This window comes from Dermochelys coriacea, chromosome 3, assembly GCF_009764565.3.
Source record: "Dermochelys coriacea isolate rDerCor1 chromosome 3, rDerCor1.pri.v4, whole genome shotgun sequence".
NCBI classification, from domain to species: domain Eukaryota; kingdom Metazoa; phylum Chordata; order Testudines; family Dermochelyidae; genus Dermochelys; species Dermochelys coriacea.
In genome coordinates this window covers 195,279,509-195,300,684 of record NC_050070.1, presented here as the reverse complement: position 1 = coordinate 195,300,684, position 21,176 = coordinate 195,279,509, and the positions used below count along the sequence as shown (strand labels likewise).

At 42.3% G+C, this 21,176-nt stretch overlaps 1 protein-coding gene across 3 annotated transcripts in view; it reads left to right on the top strand.

Annotated features, from left to right (window-relative positions):
- The first annotated feature begins 412 nt into the window (after positions 1 to 412).
- The window catches only part of SLC1A4 (solute carrier family 1 member 4), a 33,557-nt gene continuing 12,793 nt past the window's right edge, over positions 413 to 21,176 (top strand). Inside the window, exons 1-4 of one of the 3 annotated variants that reach the window (XM_043512017.1) lie at positions 413 to 1,203; positions 14,246 to 14,288; positions 16,270 to 16,332; positions 18,472 to 18,522. In XM_043512017.1, coding sequence (XP_043367952.1) covers positions 428 to 1,203; positions 14,246 to 14,288; positions 16,270 to 16,332; positions 18,472 to 18,522 — 933 coding nt within the window. In that variant the 5' untranslated portion in view covers positions 413 to 427. Of the gene's footprint in view, positions 1,204 to 14,245; positions 14,289 to 16,269; positions 16,333 to 16,540; positions 16,615 to 18,471; positions 18,523 to 21,176 lie in introns of those variants that run through there. The other 2 variants (XM_038393718.2, XM_043512018.1) reach the window with 2 other exon arrangements.

Sequence of the window (21,176 nt, the reverse complement as noted above, 5' to 3'; positions counted from 1 at the left end):
TCTAAGGTGCCACAAGTACTCCTTTTCTTTGTGGATGGAGACTGTAAATCTGCCTGCTTTGTACGACTCCAAGCAGGCAGTAGGAAATGTCATCCCCCTTCGCTGTTGCCTGGGTCCACAGTGATGATGGTTATTGGTTTCTGTCACTGTGTATGCTAAGGTAGAGTGTAGCCTAGCATCCCCGGACAGCAGGAGGGTTTCACTGGGCTGATGTGCTGTAGGAACACAATCACCCCTGAGCCCGGTCGCTGTCTAGACACCCAGAGCAAGGAGCCTGCCCGGTGCAATGGGCTGCGAGCGGGAGGCTGGCTCTGCGGCGTGATGCGCCGCTGGGAGCACCTCTCCCGGCGGCTGCCTGACCCTTTATGGGAAGAACCGGGAAGCAAGGGGCGGAGGAGGCGCTGGCCCTAAATCAACCTCAGCCGGGATGGCGACACCCCCCCCGCCCCGCCTCGCCTTTGGCCCGGCTCCCCCCGGCCAACGCGGCCGCCCTCCCCGCCGCTGCGACCGCCCCAGCAGCGCCCGGGGGAGGCGGGGAGGGAGCCCCCCGTGCTCGGAGGGGGCAGGGCCAGCCTTGCATCATCCCCGCCGGGCTGCCGCGGCGGCGCGGGCGCCTTGCCTAGCCGGGGCTGCAGCAGCAGCAGCAGCGGCAGCGGGCGGCCCGGCCGGCGGCATGGAGAGGCCGAGCCGGAGCTGGAACGGCCACGTGCGGAGCGGCGCCCTGGCCGGGCGGCCGGCGACGGCGGGCCGGGCGCTGCCCGCGGAGCCGGCCCGGCGGCGGGGCTGGGGCCGCTGCCTGAGGAAGCACTGCCTGGTCATCCTGACCGTGGCCGGCGTGCTGCTCGGGGTGGCCCTGGGCGCGGCCGTCCGCGGCGCCCACCTGAGCCGGGCGCAGGTGGCCGCCCTGGCCTTCCCCGGGGAGCTGCTGCTCCGCATGCTGCGGATGGTCATCCTGCCGCTGGTGGTCTGCAGCCTGGTCTCCGGGGCCGCCAGCCTGGACACCCGGGCCCTGGGCAAGCTGGGGGGCATCGCCGTCGCCTACTTCATGGGCACCACCCTGGTGGCCTCCGCGCTGGCCGTAGCCTTGGCCTTCATCATCCGACCCGGGGCTGGGGCCCAGGCGCTGAACACCAACGCCCTGGGGCTGGCCGGCGCCCTGCCCAGCAGCAAAGAGACGGTGGACTCCTTCCTGGACCTGGCCAGGTACCTGCCTGCCCCCTGTACCCGTGCTAAGGCGGGAGCTGGCCCCACACCTGGGGGTCTGCTGCTGGAGCCTAGGAACCACCTGTTACGGTATCAGCCGCAGCTGGGCCCTGGCACTGACAGTGGCTAGCCCTAGATGCTTCAGAGGAAGGATGGGCAGTAACCTGCCCCCAGGGAAAGTTTTCTCCCACGCCCCCTAATTAGAGGTTGGTTTATGCCCTGAAGCGGGAGGGTTTCTAGACTTTTTTTTTTTTTTTTTACTGTTATAATTCCACCCGTAGAAGTGTAAATTCCCACTTTGAATCCTGCTCAGCTCTTGGCCTCAGTCATATCTTGTCGTAGTGAGTTCCATCGGTTAGTTATGCCTTGTGTGAGAAAGTTATTTCCTTCGTTCAGTTTTGAATTTGGCTCCTTTTGGTTTCATTAAAAGCCCCCTCCCCCGGGTTCTTGGGTGAATACAAGGTGCGTAGACCATTCATTATTCTGCATGCTTTTATCATGTCCCCTCTCCGTCATAGATCAGAAGGGGCCATTGTGATCATCTGTCTGGTCTCCTACATAGCACAGGCAACAATGGGACATCCCCAAAATAATTCCTAGAGCATATCTTTTAGAAAAACATCCAGTATTGATTTAAAAATTGTCAATGAGGGAGAATCTACCAGGTAAAGTGTTCCAATGATTAATTACTTTCACCATTAAAAATGTAATGCCGTATTGGTTTTTCTGCACATATTACCACCCATGGGTGAGTCTGAGTTTGTCCTGCTTCAACTTCCAGCCATTGGATCATGCTATATCTTTCTCTGCTAGATTGAACAGCCCATTATTAAATATTTGTTCCCCGTGTAGGTACTTGTAGACCGTAATTAAGTGACCCTTTAACCTTTGTTAAATTAACTAGATTAAGTTCTTGGAGTCTGTCACGATAAGGCATATTTTTTAATTATTTAATCATTCTTGTGGTTCTTCTTTGAACCATCTCCAATATACCAACATCCTTCTTGAATTGTGGGTGCCAGAACTGGACACAGTATTCCAGCAGCTGTTGCATCAGTGCCAAACACAGAATTAAAATAGTCTCTCTACTCCTACTCAAGATTTCCCTGTCAAAGGCAAACAATCCCAGTCTTCTCAATTTCTCTTCATATAAAAGTTTTTCCTGCCCCCAAATCATTCTTGTTGCATATCTCTGAACTCCCTCTAATCCTTTTTGAGATGGGGTGATGAAAACTGGTCACAGTATTACAATTAAGGCTATCCCATCGACTTATAGAGTGGCATGATTGTATTTAATATGTTTTGTATTCTCTTCCACCCCATTCCTTTTTCATCCTGACATTTGGTAGGTTCCTTCCACCTATTGTAGAGAAAGGGAGCCAGCCCCATGGGAACTTCCTTCAAAGGCAAGGCTCCCATTTCTAATTACATAGCAGTTATTCTTATTTTGTCTTATTGCATAGTAGGTGTTGTTATTTCATTTTAAATAGGTGCTGGGGCGGGGGTCCGGGTCTGCAGTAACACTTCTACGGTTCACTATTTTTAGTGTGCAGATGCTGGGACAATCTGAATAAGAGAGATTTGTTTTTTTTAAAAGACACATTTTAGTGAAACACACAGAGCCAATATTTTCATCATCAAAGGGAGAGACTCTTAATATTCTCATAATTATTTCCAACTGCAATCTCTTATTCAATGATTAATCTTTGTTCAACACTTTCAAAGTGTAACACACAATATATTAATAGTATTCAGGACCTGATAGTGTCATCTTACTCACGCTGAGTAATGCTTTACTCTGTGAGTAGTCCCATTGCGGAGGTTAATCAATGAGAAAATTACTACATAATCTGAAAAAAGTGGCAGAATGAATGAGAACCTGCAAGTTGGAGTGCAGTGTCTTCAAATAAAAATATACTGAGGGAAATTGTTATAGTATAATGGGTGTGAATGTATGGAGATAAATTCCCTTTTATAAGAATTGATAGTTTCTTTTTTATATTTTGTCTATTTTTGGACTGGGGAGAAGAGTTACAATATAAAAGCAAAGTGACCGAGCACTTATGTTTAACAAACATGTTAGTTCAAAGGTTTAGTTGTTTTTTTTCTTTTTTTTTTTAAATATACATTTTGTTATTGTTGAGGGCTATAGAATGTCCACTGAGATGAATTGGAATTGATGGGCTGGGAGGAAACCAATCTAAGAAAAAGAAAAACAATTGTTTAAAATGTAGAAAGAATCTACCTGTCACTGCTAAGCTCTGAAAGTCTAGAAGACCATGATAACGATCCAAGCTGTACGTTGCACATTCATAGGATGCTGGGCATGTGTGTGGTGTGGTGTTGATATATCATCCTGGAGTTCTGAGTGTTCTGAATGCATAAAGGATGGACGGGGGCCAGGCACTTTCAAGTGTGCTTGGCAGGATTTCTGAAGTTCCGCCTAAACTTGGGAGCAATAGACAGATCCCTCCAGCATCATCTAAATGCAAATGCTGAGTTTAAATGATGTAGATAGAGCTCAGAGTCAGGGGTCTGATACGGGGTATTGTGCTGGTTCTCAAGTAATCAATCCCTAGCAATAAGCACCCCTCTAAAACACACTAGGGGGCCACTACGATAATGGGACAAAATCCAATTTGAAAATATCAGATGAAATGGATTGTTCCAACACACCATCGCCGCCCTCCTCCATGTATCACCTCCAACACACTGGCCCGCTTAACACAGAATCCCACACTGAAACCTGGAAACACCATCCCTAGACTTCAAAAACAGACTCCAACGAGAGACTGCTGAATTGGAATTAATTTGCAAACTGGATACAATTAACTTAGGCTTGAATAGAGACTGGGAATGGATGAGTCATTACACAAAGTAAAACTATTTCCCCATGAAGAAAAGGAGTACTTGTGGCACCTTAGAGACTAACAAATTTATTAGAGCATAAGCTTTCGTGAGCTACAGCTCACTTCATCGGATCTCTAATAAATTTGTTAGTCTCTAAGGTGCCACAAGTACTCCTTTTCTTTTTGCGAATACAGACTAACAGGGCTGCTACTCTGAAACCTGTTATTTCCCCATGTTATTTCTCACCCCCCACCCCCCACTGTTCCTCAGATGTTCTTGTTAACTGCTGGAAATGGCCTACCTTGCTTGTCACCATGAAAGGTTTTCCTCCTTTCCCCACCCTGCTGCTGGTGATGGCTCATCTTAAGTGATCACTCTCCTTACAGTGTGTATGATAAAACCTATTGTTTCATATTCTCTGTGTGTGTATATAAATCTCCCCACTGTATTTTCTACCAAATGCATCCGATGAAGTGAGCTGTAGCTCACGAAAGCTTATGCTCAAATAAATTTGTTAGTCTCTAAGGTGCCACAAGTACTCCTTTTCTTTTTGCGAATACAGACTAACATGGCTGCTACTCTGAAACCCATCCCTAGACTGTTGCTCTGTCCCTTCCCCAAGCACCTGTTTTGTTTTTGTTTTTTAAAGAGCTTTGCACTGTGTCCAGAAGGTTAACAAATCCAGGTTCTGGCCGACCGGGGGCAGAGCAAGTGAGGGATTTGTATGGAAAACATCCCACTGGTTATTTCCCTCTCTCTCTGGTATTGCTTTGTAAAATGTTTCTGCTGATCTCAGCTGTGGCAGAATGCTACAGGAGAGGAGGTCTTTAAACTGGCAAAACTTCAAACCATTTAGGGCTTTACAGGTTCAAATCAAGACTGAACTGTGCCTGGAATCGAACTGGCAGCCAGTGCAAATCACTTTCACACTGAAAGCACATAACACTGCTGCCCTATGATTTTTTTTTAATATGAAACACTTCAGTTAAACACAAGGACACGTGTCTTTGATTTTTTTGGCGGTTATCTGTGGTATCTGGAAACATCCTTTGAGATTCTGCTACGCAGTTCAGTTCAAATTGGGGCAACAGTAAATGCCAAAATATGTAGGCTGGTCACAATTATATTCAGTCAAAAATCAATTAAAACATTTTCAGTGGTATCAAGACAGTTCATAATTAGCTTGTGAAAAACAGCTGGCAGTGACACACCTGAACATCAAGACGGGATAGTCTCTCTGAAAGATACACTCTAGCTCAACCAGAGGTTATGGGCTTGAGGCAGGAGTTAGTGGAACAGTGAAATGCTCTAGCCTGTTTTATGCAAGAGTTCAGACTAGAGGATCATAATGGTTCCTTCTGGCCTGACAAGCCATATATCTGTGAATTGGACCATGAGGTGATTATTAATGGCATCATAAGTGGCACTAACACTCTTAGTGCACTTTTTAGGCACAACACAGACTTGAAACCTAGTTTCAGAGTAGCAGCCGTGTTAGTCTGTATTCGCAAAAAGAAAAGGAGTATTTGTGGCACCTTAGAGACTAACAAATTTATTAGAGCATGAGCTTTCGTGAGCTACAGCTCACTTCATCGGATGCATTTGGTGGAAAAACATTTTTCACATGCATTTTCCACCAAATGCATCCGATGAAGTGAGCTGTAGCTCACGAAAGCTTATGCTCTAATAAATTTGTTAGTCTCTAAGGTGCCACAAGTACTCCTTTTCTTTTTGAAACCTAGTGTAAACCTTCCCCTGGGTGGAAATAGTGAATGGGAACTGGGACCCAGCCTGGAGAGTCAATATTTAACATGGATTCTCTGGAGATTAGAAAAGCTGTCTTTTATCAGGATATGCAGTTCTGTTTTTTTAAAGGTCTATTGCTTGGTGGCCAGAGGTAGTGCTTTGCATTGTTCCATGGGAGGCTGGGGTTTGGCTCTGTTCCCAGGCTTGGCCACTGATCACTCATTCACTAGGCCAGATCTCTGAAGAGGCGACACATATACACAGCTCCTGCAGAAGTAGTTCCTCCTGTGGTTTAACAGCAAGCTGACTATTGAGTGGATAGGTTCAAAGCGAGAAAAAGAGATGGGGTTACATCTGAACAAATACAGAGGCCTCCATCAAAAATACAGAGGTACCTTCTGAGAAATACAGGTTTAGAGGATGCTTTGTATCCACTTTGCCCTTTCTTGTATCCTTGATTCTCCTATACTGCCATTAAATTTACTTGGGCTGGCATATAAAATGATATCTGGTCCTGAGTTCGCTGATCTAGTTTCACACTGCAGTTTTGAGGAAGGCTAGTGAGTGATTCTTTGGGGCACCTCAAATTCAACTGACTTGTTTTATATTTTTTTTTAAATCAGAAATTAAAGCATGGATTTTCAGGTCTTTGCAAGCCTCCTGCTGCGGAAGCAGAGGCTAGCTGATGGTGCTGGGATCCAGACATAACTGCCAGCCATATAGAAAAGTTCTGGAAAGACAATTACTGCATCCAGATACAGGGTTCACTGTGTTCTGGTGAATTTTAGAATTTATACAGCACTCTACAGATACAAATTAACATGTCATAAACTAGAGCTGGTTAAAAAATTTCTGCCCGAGCAGTTTTCCTTTGGAAAATACTGATTTGATCAAATTGAAATGTTTTGTAGCAACGTTGATTTCACTAACATTTTCTATGAGAAATTATCAAAAAGTTTCATTTCAATAAGGTCAAACATTTCATTTTTACTTCATGATTTTGACTTTTATGTATTGTATACTTTAATATAAAAGTCTAAATGAAATGTTTTAACCTTATGAAAATGAAATATTTATTGAAGGACAAAACAAAAGAGAATATTTTCCTCCCAGCTGAAGTGAAACCATATTTCAAAATCTCGGCATTTTCTGCAGGGTGGAAATTCCAATTTTTGGCTAGCTCTAGTTGTAACACCCTTGGGAGGGAGTGAAAAATTATCATCCCCATGTTATAGATGGAGAAACTGAAACAGACTGGATCGAGAGCCCAGGAGTCAGTATCAGAGCCAGGCTCAGAATGCAGGAGTACTTTTGCTCTTAGTCCCATTCTCAGCTAAGCTTGCAGAGAATACTCTGCCTTTGGGTTTCAAGAAGGGGAAACCTTCAGCCTTAAGGATTGAGATCCCCAGTCACTGACTGGAGTCACCCTGAACATGGACACTGGACTATAACCTCTGGATTATTTCTAAAAGATGGCCTTAAATCAACAATCTAGTGGCACTAATCTCACAGTCATGGATTAGCCCTGTAAATTGAGGGATGGATAGGTATGGGTTTCACAGATCCCAATGGCTAGCCCTAGGCAACTGTAAGGCAATAGGCCTTAGAAACAATCAGCGACAAACTTTCAATCTGTTTTTGAAAGAGTTATAAAAATGAGAATATCAGTAAATAGCAACACTCTACTCTGAGACCAAAAGGGATAAAAGTCTTGCATTGTAATGACCATGATGTGGGATAGGGAATGATGGGTTAGTAGTTACAATTATAGAGTTGCTTGAACTGTGTATTTTCAAGAAATGCTAAACACAGAGTGTCATGTATTGGCAACAGGCTATGTCCATTTCTGAAACCTCATGATTGTTGCATACATTATGAAAAAGGGAATGTTGTAACTTAAACAGAATTGTAGAGTCTGCACTTGCTTTTTGCCGTGTTCTGATTCAGAAACTAACATCCCCTACATTATTGGTGGAACTGATTCTTTGTAATTATTAGGGAATGGAACAGTAGCTGTTTTTACAAGGTTGTGCATTTGTGAACAGGATAAAAGCTTCCAAATGAGTGTATATCTTTAACAGAGAAGACCCCAGTCTAATCTCCTCTAACAGTAGTTATCTCCTTATCTAGGTTCCTTTTAAAATGATTAAATTAATTTGGGTGACAGTGCTGTCTTGCATCAGGTATAGGGCGGGTATTTTGCAAGCTTCCTCACTGAGCTTTGCCAGTGCCCCAGACCTTGAGGCAGTGCTGTCTATTCAAGCTGAATGATGCCCCCTGTGTGTGGTGGCTGTGTTTCTTTTTGCAAAATATACACTATGTTGTGACAAGTGGAGAGTTCTCTGCCCAGCTCGCAGCCATCGTCGCTGGCCTGGGCACTGAGGAGAGGCACAGTGGGAAGCATTCCTCCTCTTCAGAGCACAGATGTGGTCTGCATTTGCTACCACACCCCTGAGGCTAAAGTTGCTCCTATGTGTAAGGCAGTCCCCTTTCCTGGGGAGGATCTGTAGCAGATCCTCTGAGTTAAACAGGAATGAAATGCATCTCTAACTCAGGCATGTTGACATGCACCATATAAATTATGTAACTCTCTTCCTTCCCAGCACTGACAGCATTCAGTTTTACCACCTCGGTAATGGTAGCAAGGACTGTACTATCACTGAACCACATGCTGGCAGGATAACCAGCATACTCAGTATCAGACAACCCCAATGTTTGCTCAAGGGTGGCTGGTATAGTGATAACACTCTTGTGCTTTAGTAAAATGTAACAGGTACTTCAGGGTTTGGGGTCTTTTTAGAACAAACTAAACTTTTAATCACAGGTTTCAGAGTAGCAGCCGTGTTAGTCTGTATTCGCAAAAAGAAAAGGAGTACTTGTGGCACCTTAGAGACTAACAAATTTATTAGAGCATAAGCTTTCGTGAGCTACAGCTCACTTCATGAGCTGTAGCTCACGAAAGCTTATGCTCTAATAAATTTGTTAGTCTCTAAGGTGCCACAAGTACTCCTAAACTTTTAATGTTACACATTCAAATAACCCATTAATCTAACCCTACTCCCCAAGCTCATCACACCCCTTATCCACAACTACTGTGGACTTCTGGACCATTCCCTTGTGGTTCCCTTTCTGAGTTTGGATTTTCCCTTTTTCCCAGGTTTCTAAGGGCTTGTCTGCCTACGGAAATTGCTATTCTAGAATAACTTCCTATGTGGACACTCTTAATTCCAGAAAGGAGGATTGTCAACATTTGAAAATTAATTCAGATTAAGGAAGGGTGAGAATTTAAAGTGCAATAGCTGTTCAGGAGTATCTCCCCGTGTGGACACTCGTATTCCAGAATAAGAGTGCCATGTTCCTGTTTAACATAATCCACTTCTGAAGAACAACTTTCCTATCTAGACAAGCTCTAATTGGAGCAGCATACTGTGGGAAGCTGTCTAGCCTTCATGGCAGAAGGTAGGCTAGGAAAAGAGCATTAGATATGGGGGACCAGTAAATGTGTGTGAGACTGCGTGTGTGTGTGTGTGTGTTTTTGTGGTGATCCTGGCAATTATTTTTTTGTCTCACCTGAATTACTTCTATCCTCTCTCTCTTCCCCCTCCCCGCCTCAAAAACAAAAATTATAGGGAAGCAGTGGATCCTAGTGGATAGAGCACTGGACTGTGACTCAGGAGACCTGGGTTCTGTTGCCGCCACTGGCCTGGGCAGGTCACCTTTGGCAAGTCACTTCCTTTCACCGTGCCTCACGTTACCCTTCTGTAAAGTGGGGATGATGATACTGATCTCCTTTGTAAAGTGTAAAAGATCTGTGGTGCTCTATATAATTATTTATTATTTTGTTTCATAGGAACCTATGTAAATTCCAGGTGTAAAATGGTGTATTGAGAAAAAATGTTGTCCAGTGGCTGTATCTGATTTTCATGTGCAATTACACATTCGCCTAAATGCCGTCCTTCCTTTATGGTGGCACACATGGACAGGAAGTATGTTTGTGCTTCTCTGTGTGAATTTTCCATTTTGAATTGGGGACATAATGAACACAGACTCGTACTGACAGAACTGGGGCTGGCTTTCCAAGGTCTCTTAGTTTTGCTTCACTGCGCATGATAAACACTGCCTGTGATGTGAGCGTATGATCAGCCCAATCAGCCAGTCAGTTGTGGGGTGACATTTTCCTATGGAACACATTCGATTGAACTATGTACTGTACTTTATGTGGGAGTGTTTGCACAGATTCATCCTCTGATGAAGTTGAAAGCCTGTGCACTTTCACACTGGCCTGTCTGTCCTCAAAGGCTGATTTAATTCACATGATGACTTGTCTTAATGAATTATGACTCTACTGTGTGTAAAATCGCATCTTAGTGTATAGCTGATTAAACCATTTATTTGATAATAAGCTTTTATGACTTAAAATGTTTTTTCCTAAATAGTAGATTGCACAACAAATAAGAATAACACATTAAATTAGATACTTCCATGAATCTATAGTCTAAAGTGACTTTATTATTTTGAGCAGACAAAACATCCAATGTAATGGGGTTCCTTTTGATCTTTCTGTGTTAATTAATTTGGCCCATAATTATATCCTTGTGTAACCTAAAATGTTGTTTGCTGTCTTTAAGGTCAAAATCAGGTCAGGTGATTGGGAAAGTACAGTCACATTTGTGTGCACTGCATTCACCAATGTTCAGAATGGCCTTGAAGCATTATCTAGCAGTTGGAGCCAAAAATTGCCGCTTGCTTTGCTGAATTGCGGCTTTCAGCCACGCTAAGCCATCTTCTAAAACCCAATGGGATTTAAGCATATGCTTAAATTTAAGTATGTGCTTAAGTACTAGGCCTAATGCTCTGATCCTACAAACCGTTACATGTGCACTTAACTTGATGCATATGAGTTGTTCCATGGAGGTCAATGGCACAACTCACATGCATCAAGTTAATCATGTGCATAACGGTTTGCAGTACTGGAGCCTGCTTGAATTTCTTTTCGTTTCTTTTCGTTTCTTTTCTTTTCTCTTTTTTAATAGCTCAGCAAAACATTTATATTGTGAATTTCTATTAAATAAAATCATATTTCTCAGCTACAATGCGATCTGACTCAATAAGCCCCAAATTAGTCCTATCATGCTTTCAATGCTGCTGACAAAAGCAACAGGAAAAAAGGCTGTGAGTGTTAACAACCAGTTGTTTTGTGAAAGTCTGTGTACTTTGTAGTATTATCAAGGTTGTGGGAAAGTCCATACTGTGTGATTGGATAAAGGAGCTATGAATACGAGAACACCAAACAGGGTATCAGCTGAGTTGATAGCATATGTTAGGTTATGTCTACGGCTGCAGCTGTGCCGCTGTAAGTTCTCCCCTGTAGCTGCTCTGTGCTGACTGCCTGGGTGAGAGCTTGCCCATCGGCATAATTAAACCACCCCCAATGAATGGTGGTAACTATGTTCATGGGAGAACATCTCCCAATGACATAGCACTGTTGATGCCCCTGCTTCTATTGGTGAAACTTATATTGGTCAAGGGTGTTTTTTTTTTTTTCCACACCCAGACCGACAAAAGTGCTAGTGTAGACATACCCTTACCTTCAACTAGCTTCTCTTTCCTTTCAAAGACGTAACTTCTCCGCTTACTTTCCCTTTGCCACTCCCTGGATTTACTACCTTCCATTTCTTCCCTACCCTAAGGCCTCAACTACGCTTAAAAGTTTTGCTGTAAAGCTAACCTTTATAGTGTAGACTGATCAGGTCTACTGATGTTATAGCTATATCCTCCTAGCATAGATACAGTTATGCTGACAAGACTGTGTTTTTGCTGGTATAGCTTATAGTGATTTGGTGAGTGAAATAAACTGTGCTGGCAAAAGCACTTTTTAGGCAATATAACTGGTGACATAGTTCTGTTTAAAAAAAAAAAAAAGGCACACCCCTAACTGACATCCTATGCCAGCAAAACTTTTAAGTGGAGGCTTGGCCTAAGACGTACCTTTTGGCAGTATTTTCACCACAAACTTTATCCTCCGATTCCTGTCATGTTCTAAGTGATGAGCCTGACCATTCCCCATCTCACCTCAAGACCCAAGGTAAAGAAACAGCATATCATGCATACTGTGTGGTAGCTGCCTCAGGAACCTCCCTTCAGAATCATGCCAGCTGGCAGGACGTCTTTAACATATCCAAATAGAGTAGACACTTCTCTTTAAAGCTTTTTCTCTTTCTCAAAAAGGTAATTTACAGATAGATGAAAGATCAAGCCTACAATTAGAAATGCGGGTAACTCGCTACATATGCTTTTACATACATAGCGTACAGATGAATATTACACACAGGCAGCGGGTACAGGCTTGTTAAGCATCAGTTAATACAAAGGTAGGAGATGTAATAGAAACCTTAACATCCTATGTTACAGTTTTAAAAGTACAGGATTGTTAAGTATTAGCTGGGATGGTAACTGGTTAAAAGAGAGGAAACAAAGGGTAGGAATAAATGGTCACAGTGGAGAGAGGTAAATAGCAGGGTCCCTGAAGGAGCTGTAATTAGTCCAGTGCTGTTCAACATATTCATAAATGATCTGGAAAAAGTGGTAAACAGTGAGGTGGCAAAGTTTGCAGATGATACAAAATTATTCGAGATAGTTAAGTCTAAATCTGACTGCAAAGAGTTTACAAAGGGATCTCACAACACTGGGTGACTGGGCAACAAAATGGCAGACGCAATTCAATGTTGACCGGTGCAAACTAAGTACATTGGAATACATAATCCAAACTATACATACAAAATGATGGGGTCTAAATTAGCTGTTGCCACTCAAGAAAGATATTTGAGTCATCGTGGATAGTTCTCTGAAACCATCTGCTCAATGTACAGCGGCAGTCAAAAAAACTAGCAATGTTAGGAACCATTAGGAAAGGGATAGATAATAAAACAGAAAATATCATAATGCCACTATAGAAATCCATGGTACGCCCACACTTTGAATGCTGTGTGCAGTTCTGTTCACCTCATTTCAAAAAAGATGTATTCGAATTGGAAAAGGCAGAGAAGTGCAACAAAAATGAAGAGGGGGATGGAACGGCTGCCATATGACTTGAGGTTAAAAGAACTGGGACTGTTCATCTTAGAAAAGAGATGACTAAGGGGGGATATGCTATTGGTCTATAAATCCATGAATGGCCTGGAGAAAGTGAATAGGGAAGTCTTGGCCAAGATGGTCAGGGAGGCAACCCCATTTCCAGCTCTCGCTAAACCTCCAATTGCCAGAAGCTGGGACTGGACGGCAGGGGATGGATTGCTTGATAAATTTTGCCCTCTTCTGTTCATTCCTTCTGAAGCATCTGGCATTGGCCACTGTTAGACACAAGATGCTGGAGTAGATGCCATTGGTCTGACCCAGTATGGCCCTTTTTACATTCTTGTGAAAAAAATTCACATGAAGAGAGATTGAAAAGGTTGGGATTGTTTACCTGAGAAAAAGGAAACAAATCAGAAGAGACAAGATAAAAGTATATAAAGTAATGAATGGTCTCAAGAAGGTAGATTACGAGCTTCCATAACACAAGAACAAAGTGGCATTCAGTGAAATTAAAAGGCAGCACATTCCAAAAAAAGAGAGCTATTGAACTAATGATTGTAAAATGGGTTCATGTTATGAAACTTGCATAGATCTGAAAGTCTATTGGTGTGCAAAACAAGTGTAATTTACCTACTGAGAGAACAGAAATGAAGTGTAGCAGTAAAAACAACTGATGGGGAGCAAAATAAAATAGGGGGTGCAGCTTTATCTTATAACCACCAACTATTTGTTTTTCCTGTTAAGCTTGTTTTACCCTTTTTTACACACACACACACACACACACACAAAATGCTAAATTTAAATGAGTTATTACTTTGCACTTCATACTCATTTTCAGGACTCTTATGCCTGATGTGCAGTTTATACTTCTATTTTAAACCAACGTTGATTTTAGACTACAGGTTTCCATGGGATTGCACTTTCTTAAACCTAGGATTTTTAACCACTTCAGTGCTGCAGGCAGCAGCTGTCTGTGTTATTGTCAGGTTCTATACTGGGTATTTAGGGAAGCAGATTTCCTGGATCTACTCAATGGCCCTTGCAATATTAAAGGGTTAAATGGTCCCCTGAAATAGATTTTGCTGATTATAATGATATTCTGGCTATGAGAAAAAAAATCACATGAGAATTAGGAGAAAGAATGGGTATTAATTTAACTGTAATTCAATTACATGCTATTCAGTAATGAGGAAAGTAATAGCTTCACTTAAGCATAAAACTGATGGAAGTTAATTAAATATACAGCATTTTAATGCCAAAATATTTGCCCTTGCTATAGGTTTGGTGTTTCTCCAAAGTAAAAAGCCATGATACACTCATTTTATTCTTTAGACAGGAAATATTTTATTTTGTTTTTGTTTTGTTTTTACAGAAATCTGTTTCCTTCCAACCTGGTTGTTGCCGCTTTTCGAACGGTAAGGCCTATGTAGCTTTCAGAAATGAGCTGCACTAAGCAGGCAGGTCAAAGGAATGCTGGCTTTTCATAAATGACTGCAGATGTGGTAAATTGTAAAACAAACAAACAAAAAAACCCCACCACAATAATTCACTGTTTGGGGGCATTTTCAAAAGCACCTGCGGTAACTTGGCATCTAGCTCCCTTTAAAAGCCAGTATGAGTTAGGTGCCTGGCTACATTAGGCTCTCTTGAAAATCCCACACAGTGGTGGTGTATTGATGGGTCTGCAATATGGCTAACATACATCCACTGACCAGCTATTCGTATGGCCTATAGACAATGGTGTGGAATTAAGTCTGGAATGAACAAAGCTAAAACACCAAAGGTCCACTGGAATACAGCAAAGAGCTTTCCTTTTGCTGCCTAATATTATTCATTACATCACTTGTCCCCAGTTCAGTCTCATTTCTCATCTGACATACAGTGCTATGAGCTAAGCATGGTAGTACACTAGCTGGCACCAGAATGTATGAACTCATTTAAACTAGATGAGCCTGAGCTGTAAAGTTTGAAGAAGATGTTGGTTTGGGCCCATTTCTAATTTTAGATGTATGTAAAAGATACTTATTGCTGAAGATACTGTATTACTATAAAACAGGGTAATTCTTTCAGATAGCCGAGCTGAAAAATAACAATTGTTAGCTCCATTGTGCTCTTTTCTTCAAAGCAAGATCAAACTCCAAAATCAGTTTTCATATAAAACTATAAAATAGTGCAGGTCAAAGTCCAATATGAAATAAAAGTGAGAAATATAGCCACAGTATTCCTTGGTGTAATGGTATTCTGTAATAAGATTTAAGTGGGGAGATTCTGCATTTCTTTACACTGTCATTGACACAATTCACAATTATTCAAATTCTTTGTTTCCCTATTTTAAAAAATATAAATCAAGAGCCTTGCTCCTGGGATGTGTTTAATTTAATCATCAAAGTAAATTTATGGCCTTGTTTTTGTGTGTGTTAATTAATATTCTTGATATCCCAATCTAACTTACAGGTAAGTTTTAAGGGTGACACTTACATTTGTGGCGGTGGCCAATATATGCACCATATACATTCCACTTAAGCCCTCAAAATAGGATGTAGGTGTTGCATAGGCCTTGTGCTTGTCCTCTGCATCAGGGTGGATTTCAGCTGGCTAGAGCTTTTCAGATAGTGACTTCATTTACCTTAATTCTCTGGGCCATTTGCTGTTTGTTTTTCAAAGAATACTAATTGAAGTCAGTATATTTGTCTGAAAAGCTGCCAAAAATATATTTGAGAGACGAGGCTCAAAAGCTCGTCCCTCTCAACAGAAGTTGGTCCAATAAAAATTATTACCTCACCCACCTCGTCTCTCTACTATCCTGGGACCAACACAACTACAACAACACTACATACCAAAAATACATGCCAATCCCAAAATACTCTTCAGTTTTGAAAATGTAAGTCATGACTTTTAGTTTAAAACTGTTTGTCTATAAATATCTATTTCTGAAATACCAGTGTACTGTAGTGGGGAGGTTACAGCTATTGGGCAACTTAAAGGAACACTGTCACTTTAAATCTGTGCAGTGGACGATTGTGCTCTGGTATCTCCACACAGGGAGGGAACTGCATACCTAATTGCTCCCTCCTCTTATGCAAGAAGGGTCAAAGTCAAGTTGGGTTAATGGGCCTGATTCTGATTTCTATTGCACTGGTATAAATTAGGAATAACACCATTTATCCATTACCAGTAGAATTATTTCTGATTCTCACTAGTGTCCCCTCTCTGTATGCAAGTTTAGCTTAGTTTGTAGAGATCCTTTTTTATCCTGATCTATAGCCTGGGCCCAGATCAAAACAGTCTGGTGAAAGAATACTGGTAACCTTACAGTGATGAAATGTCGTACTAACACAGATAGGGTCACAGTGATAATCTGATGGACAGAAAATGTGTTGTTTCTTGTATCCACAGTATGTAACGGATTATAAGATAATAGTAAGAAACATCTCCGTTGGAAATGTTACATTTGAGAAGGTAAGGCAGTTTCTCTCTCTCTCTCTCTCTCTCTCTCTCTCTCTCTCTCTCTCTCTCTCTCTCTCTCTCTCGTACTTATATGGCCCGTGTTACTGTAGTATCTGAATGTTTCACAGTCTTTAATGTCTTTACCTCACAACATCCGTGAGAAGTAGGGAAGTGTTATTACTCCCATTTTATAGATGAGGAGCTGAGGTACAGAGAAGCCAAGTGACTTGCCCAGGGTCACACAGGAAGTCTGTGGAGGAGAAGGGAATTGAAATCACAGCTCCAGAGTCCGAGGTTAGTGCCCTACTTGCTGGAGGACTAATCCGTAGCCCTTAGTTTCTTAGTCCTTATTCTTGATAAACAAGTATAAGAGAAGCGCAGACATGACTCCTTTCCTCCTTGCATTCTTTAAACTATTAGGTTGGTTGAGATTGTTTCTAGTTACAGCTTCATTGCATCTTTATTTTATTTAATCACTGATTCAAGGCAGCAACAGTTGGTTCAAGGGGATGAACATGACAAATTAAGCAGAACAGAGGCATATCTGCAAGTAGCTGGAAAACTATATCTGATTTGCAGGTGCTGCAGATGGCCGCCATCTTTATTTCCAAAAGTATGGCCTGTGGAGACTTTCGGTGTCATTTCCAGAAGTGGTCAGCATTGGCCTACCTTTGCTCCCACTCAGGGGAATCTTGCCCATAGGGTGAGATTTTCAAACATGCCTATTGTTAGTCTTGTAAACTTACTATATTTGACCTGGAAGTTATTTAGAGACCAGCACAGGATTCCAGGATAATATTTTTCATGGTCACTTTCCCAAGCATAACAGGACTTTCAGCCCATTCTGGTGATTGTGGGGGGGAGCGGGGTTGTTTATCACACTGAATTTTTTAATCAGTTAATGTTTAGCTTGAATTGGAGTTTAACGGGCCCCTGCATGCATTTCCAGTTCAGGTCTAGACTCTCACAGCCTCCACCAGCAGCAGCACCTCCAGCCTAATTCATAGCCACGGGTACAGGGGGGTTGCCCACATTTGCTCTTGCTCACTGCTGGCAATAGGGACTGGGGAAGGCAGTGGAGGAGAGGAGATAGGAGCTGGATCCTGTTTGTGCTGCAGAGACAGAGTCCCGGCCTGCCTCTCCCTCAGGTTTTCAGCACTTCCTTCTCCCTTTGCTGTAGCTGTGGCAGCAGCATTTTCTCACAACCTATGCTGGCTTGAAGGTGCATTGGCCAGTCTATTTTTCAACCCACCAGGATAATGAGAGTGGGAATCCCCACCGCATTTCTTCTGTGCCTGGATTCATGATTCTAACGTGCTCCAGCAGAGCAGCAGCTGTCGCTTGCCCTCTTCTGCTGGTTCTCATCCTGGCTGGCCCCTTGGGTCTGCAGCCTGCTGGCATTTGGGATTCTCAGTCTCTCACTGGGTTCTTGGAGGCAAGGAGAAGAGTGCTTCGTCCACAGTGGGATCTGTGCATGGCAGCTACAAGCTTGTCAACTGCTTCCCTCATCCCCATTTTCTTGTCGGCCCCCTCCCAGATCACTTTTGTCCCATTGGGTCAAATCCTGAGCAATGCTGACCCCTGAGAGATCAAACCCTTCCCCCCACTGGCTGCAGTGGAAGTTGCAGGTACTCATTGTGACAGTTCTCAGGGTACCCAGGACCGAGAGTCTTCACCAGCCTAGTAGCCACTCTCCTCCAAGCTATGTCAGCCCTGACTTTGCCCTGCAGTAGGTGTACTTCAGTCCCTGTGTCCCTTTGAAGTGTCCCCTTGTAGTGTTCAGCCTCTTATCTGTGGAACACTCACAGAAATACCCAGTCTGGTGTCCCCAAATGGACAGTGTACACACCAGCTTTTATGTTTCAACTCAGGATCAGCACGTTGCTTAAGATCACAGCACTGAACTATATTTATAGAGAAAATAACAATAAGTTTATTATAAAAGAGTCAAGTGATAGTGAGTAAGGAAACTGGAAACAAAAGGTTATATGGAAAACAAAATTATAACACACTTCCTAGAGACTAGACTAGACTTAACAAGTTGTTATCTTGCCTAAAGAAGCTTATCTCACCCAAAGTCCTCTGCATCATTTCATCCAAGGTTTCATCCCATTTCCATGACTGTAAAGACGCTGCCCATTTATTTCCTAGGCACAGGATCCAGAGGTGTCTTTGCCTTCTGCTTATATCCCCAAAGTTCATGTATGTTTCAGAGACAGCATAACCCCCATGAATTGTTTTCCTATGTTTCTGCTGCCCTGTTGGCTTTACCTCTCTTTGATAACTTCTATGTAAATGGACAACCATTGTGTTCGCTTACAATGCTTAATTAACATCTCAACAGAGACAGGTGAACAGACATCTTTTGTTTGACAGAAAGCCTGTGTCTCCATCTCTGTTGTGATACAGAACATAAGAACACATTTCAATATATAAACATAACTCCTTACATGATATCTGTACACATATTTCACAATGATGTCAAGGACCAGTGTGATCCTGGCTTTCATTTGAGACCTCACATGACATTCTTTGGTAAACCAGAATGCACATACCAGGATCAGGATTATCCTTGTAATCCCCTTGCCAGTTGTCATGAAGAAGTCCTAGCACCTTACTCCAGGAGTTTGCTCCCACTGAGTAATCTGCAGTATTTAGAGTCTTTCACTACACCTTGAAAAGATGGGGAAATGAAAAACACCCACTGATAAACTCTTGGAGGAAGATCCTTTTAATTCTAGTCTCTAAAACTGCCTGACGCTGAAAAGCCTTTTCTGTTCTAACATTAGAGTGTATCACCCCTAAAAAACTGCCAAGTAAAGCAGCATTATGGACACAAAACAAAAATAGCTTTCATGACAGCTTTGTCAGACAGGACACACATCTTGTTGCCTTAATTTAGGCGTTTAGCAGAAACATTATTGATCACTGTTCTGTTCCTCAAAACTCTCTGAAGAGCCTACTATTTGTTTATTTTTTAGCACACTGAATGAAATCTATATCCCAGAAAGGGTCTGCTAAGATATAGACCATCCTATTTCAATATGTAGTTAACATAAAAAAAGGAATATAACAATTAAAAGATTATTAGTATTATCTATATCACAGGAGCATCTGTGAAGCTCAGTCCAGGGCTCCTTTGTGGTAGGCAATATGTAGACAAGTAATAAAGGTGATAGTCCCTGCCCCAGAAAGTGACAGAGAGGATGCAACAGCAGTACAAAACAGATAGATGGGGTGGAGTTGAGTGGGAGCATGAGATAATAAAATGAACATAGCTGAGCAAAAATATAACTCCCCTCTAGCATAATTCACCGATACTACAGGGCCTGATCCAGTAGCCATTCAAATCAAAGAGAGGCTTTCCAGTGACTTCAGTGGGCTTTGGATCAGGCCCATAATATAATTAACATCAGATGCACGAAAAGGAGAAGGAAAAACATTGCCCGATGTTAAATTGAATACTTTGTATCTTGATGAAGAATACTGCTATAAGGCACCTAGCATATTCAGATCTAGTCTGGAGCCCATCTTAATACTGATGCTATGTATTGTTTAAAAAAAAAAAGTCCCTGTCCAAATGTAACTTTCATCCATCCATAGGTAACATGACAGCAGAGTTGAAATGCAGCTGCTGAATGATGCTTTTAGTTTCCTTTTGTCTGACCACCCTTCGCTAGAGGCACTAGGACCACTCCCAGTGGAATTAAAGAGGCTCCACCCTGGCATAATTCCAGTGTTTGAAAAAAACTTACTATACGTGATTGGGAAAAATCTTTACACAACATCACTGGCTATAACAGCCAGATATTAATGTCAGACTATGAATACTTGATGGTGTTCCAGGAAACACAGCACTCCATCGAAAAAGAGCCCTGCAAGGTGTAAAAATTTAAAAGAGAAGAGAATAGAAAAGAATGCCACCTTTAAGCTGCCAAAAGTCACATTCAAATCTTCTGAGAAAAAGAGACAGAAACAGGGTTTTCAAACTGCATCCCAAAGCGTGCTTGGCAGCTAAATCCCAGTCAGATAAGTACAGTGGGCCTGAGTCCATGCAGCTCACTGGGGTGTCAACTCCTGGCAAAATTTGGCCTGGTGCACTGGTAATGAAAATTCTTCTCTCATTTGAACCAGTGTAAATTAGGGGTAACTCCACTGTTTGTGTAAATAAGCATACATAAGTAAATATACTTAAATAAATCCTTTCATGTAGAGTAGAGAAAACTTCAACATTTCTTGCAAAATGAAAATTTAAAAAATGAAACATTTTGTTCTGATTTTAATGTTTGAAATTTTTATATTAAGATTTCAAAACAAAAAATCATTTCAAAGTGAATAATCAAAATGTTCTGATAAGGTCATTTTGACCTTATTAAAATGATTTTTTTAAAACTTTTTTCCCAAATGAAAATTCATCAAAATGAACACATTCCCATGAAAAGTTTCAAGTTCAACAAAAGGGAATTTTCTGATGGAAAAAATGTTCAGTTAGAAAAAAATGTTAGCAGTTCTACTGACACTCCTTTTCCTTAGTGCCTGCAAGCACTGGAAGCACTGGGTGTGGGGGGCGCCTGATGCACAGGGTGAGACTCGGCGGAATGAGGGTTTAGGGAGTTCTTGGTGGGGTTCTGGGTGTGGGGGGCTCCTGATGTGGAGGGGGCTCAGTGAGGGGTGGGTTTTGAGTGCACGGGTTGGGGAAGGGGTCAATGTACAGGGAGCTGCTCCCCCTGTCTGCCCAACCCTTGTGCACCCAGACACCCCTGCACCTAACCCCCGCCACTTTTCAAACAAGGATTCTCTCTCTTAAAATTGCTGGTTTTATTTGAAGTGCATCAGTGTTCTGAATTTTTGTCAAC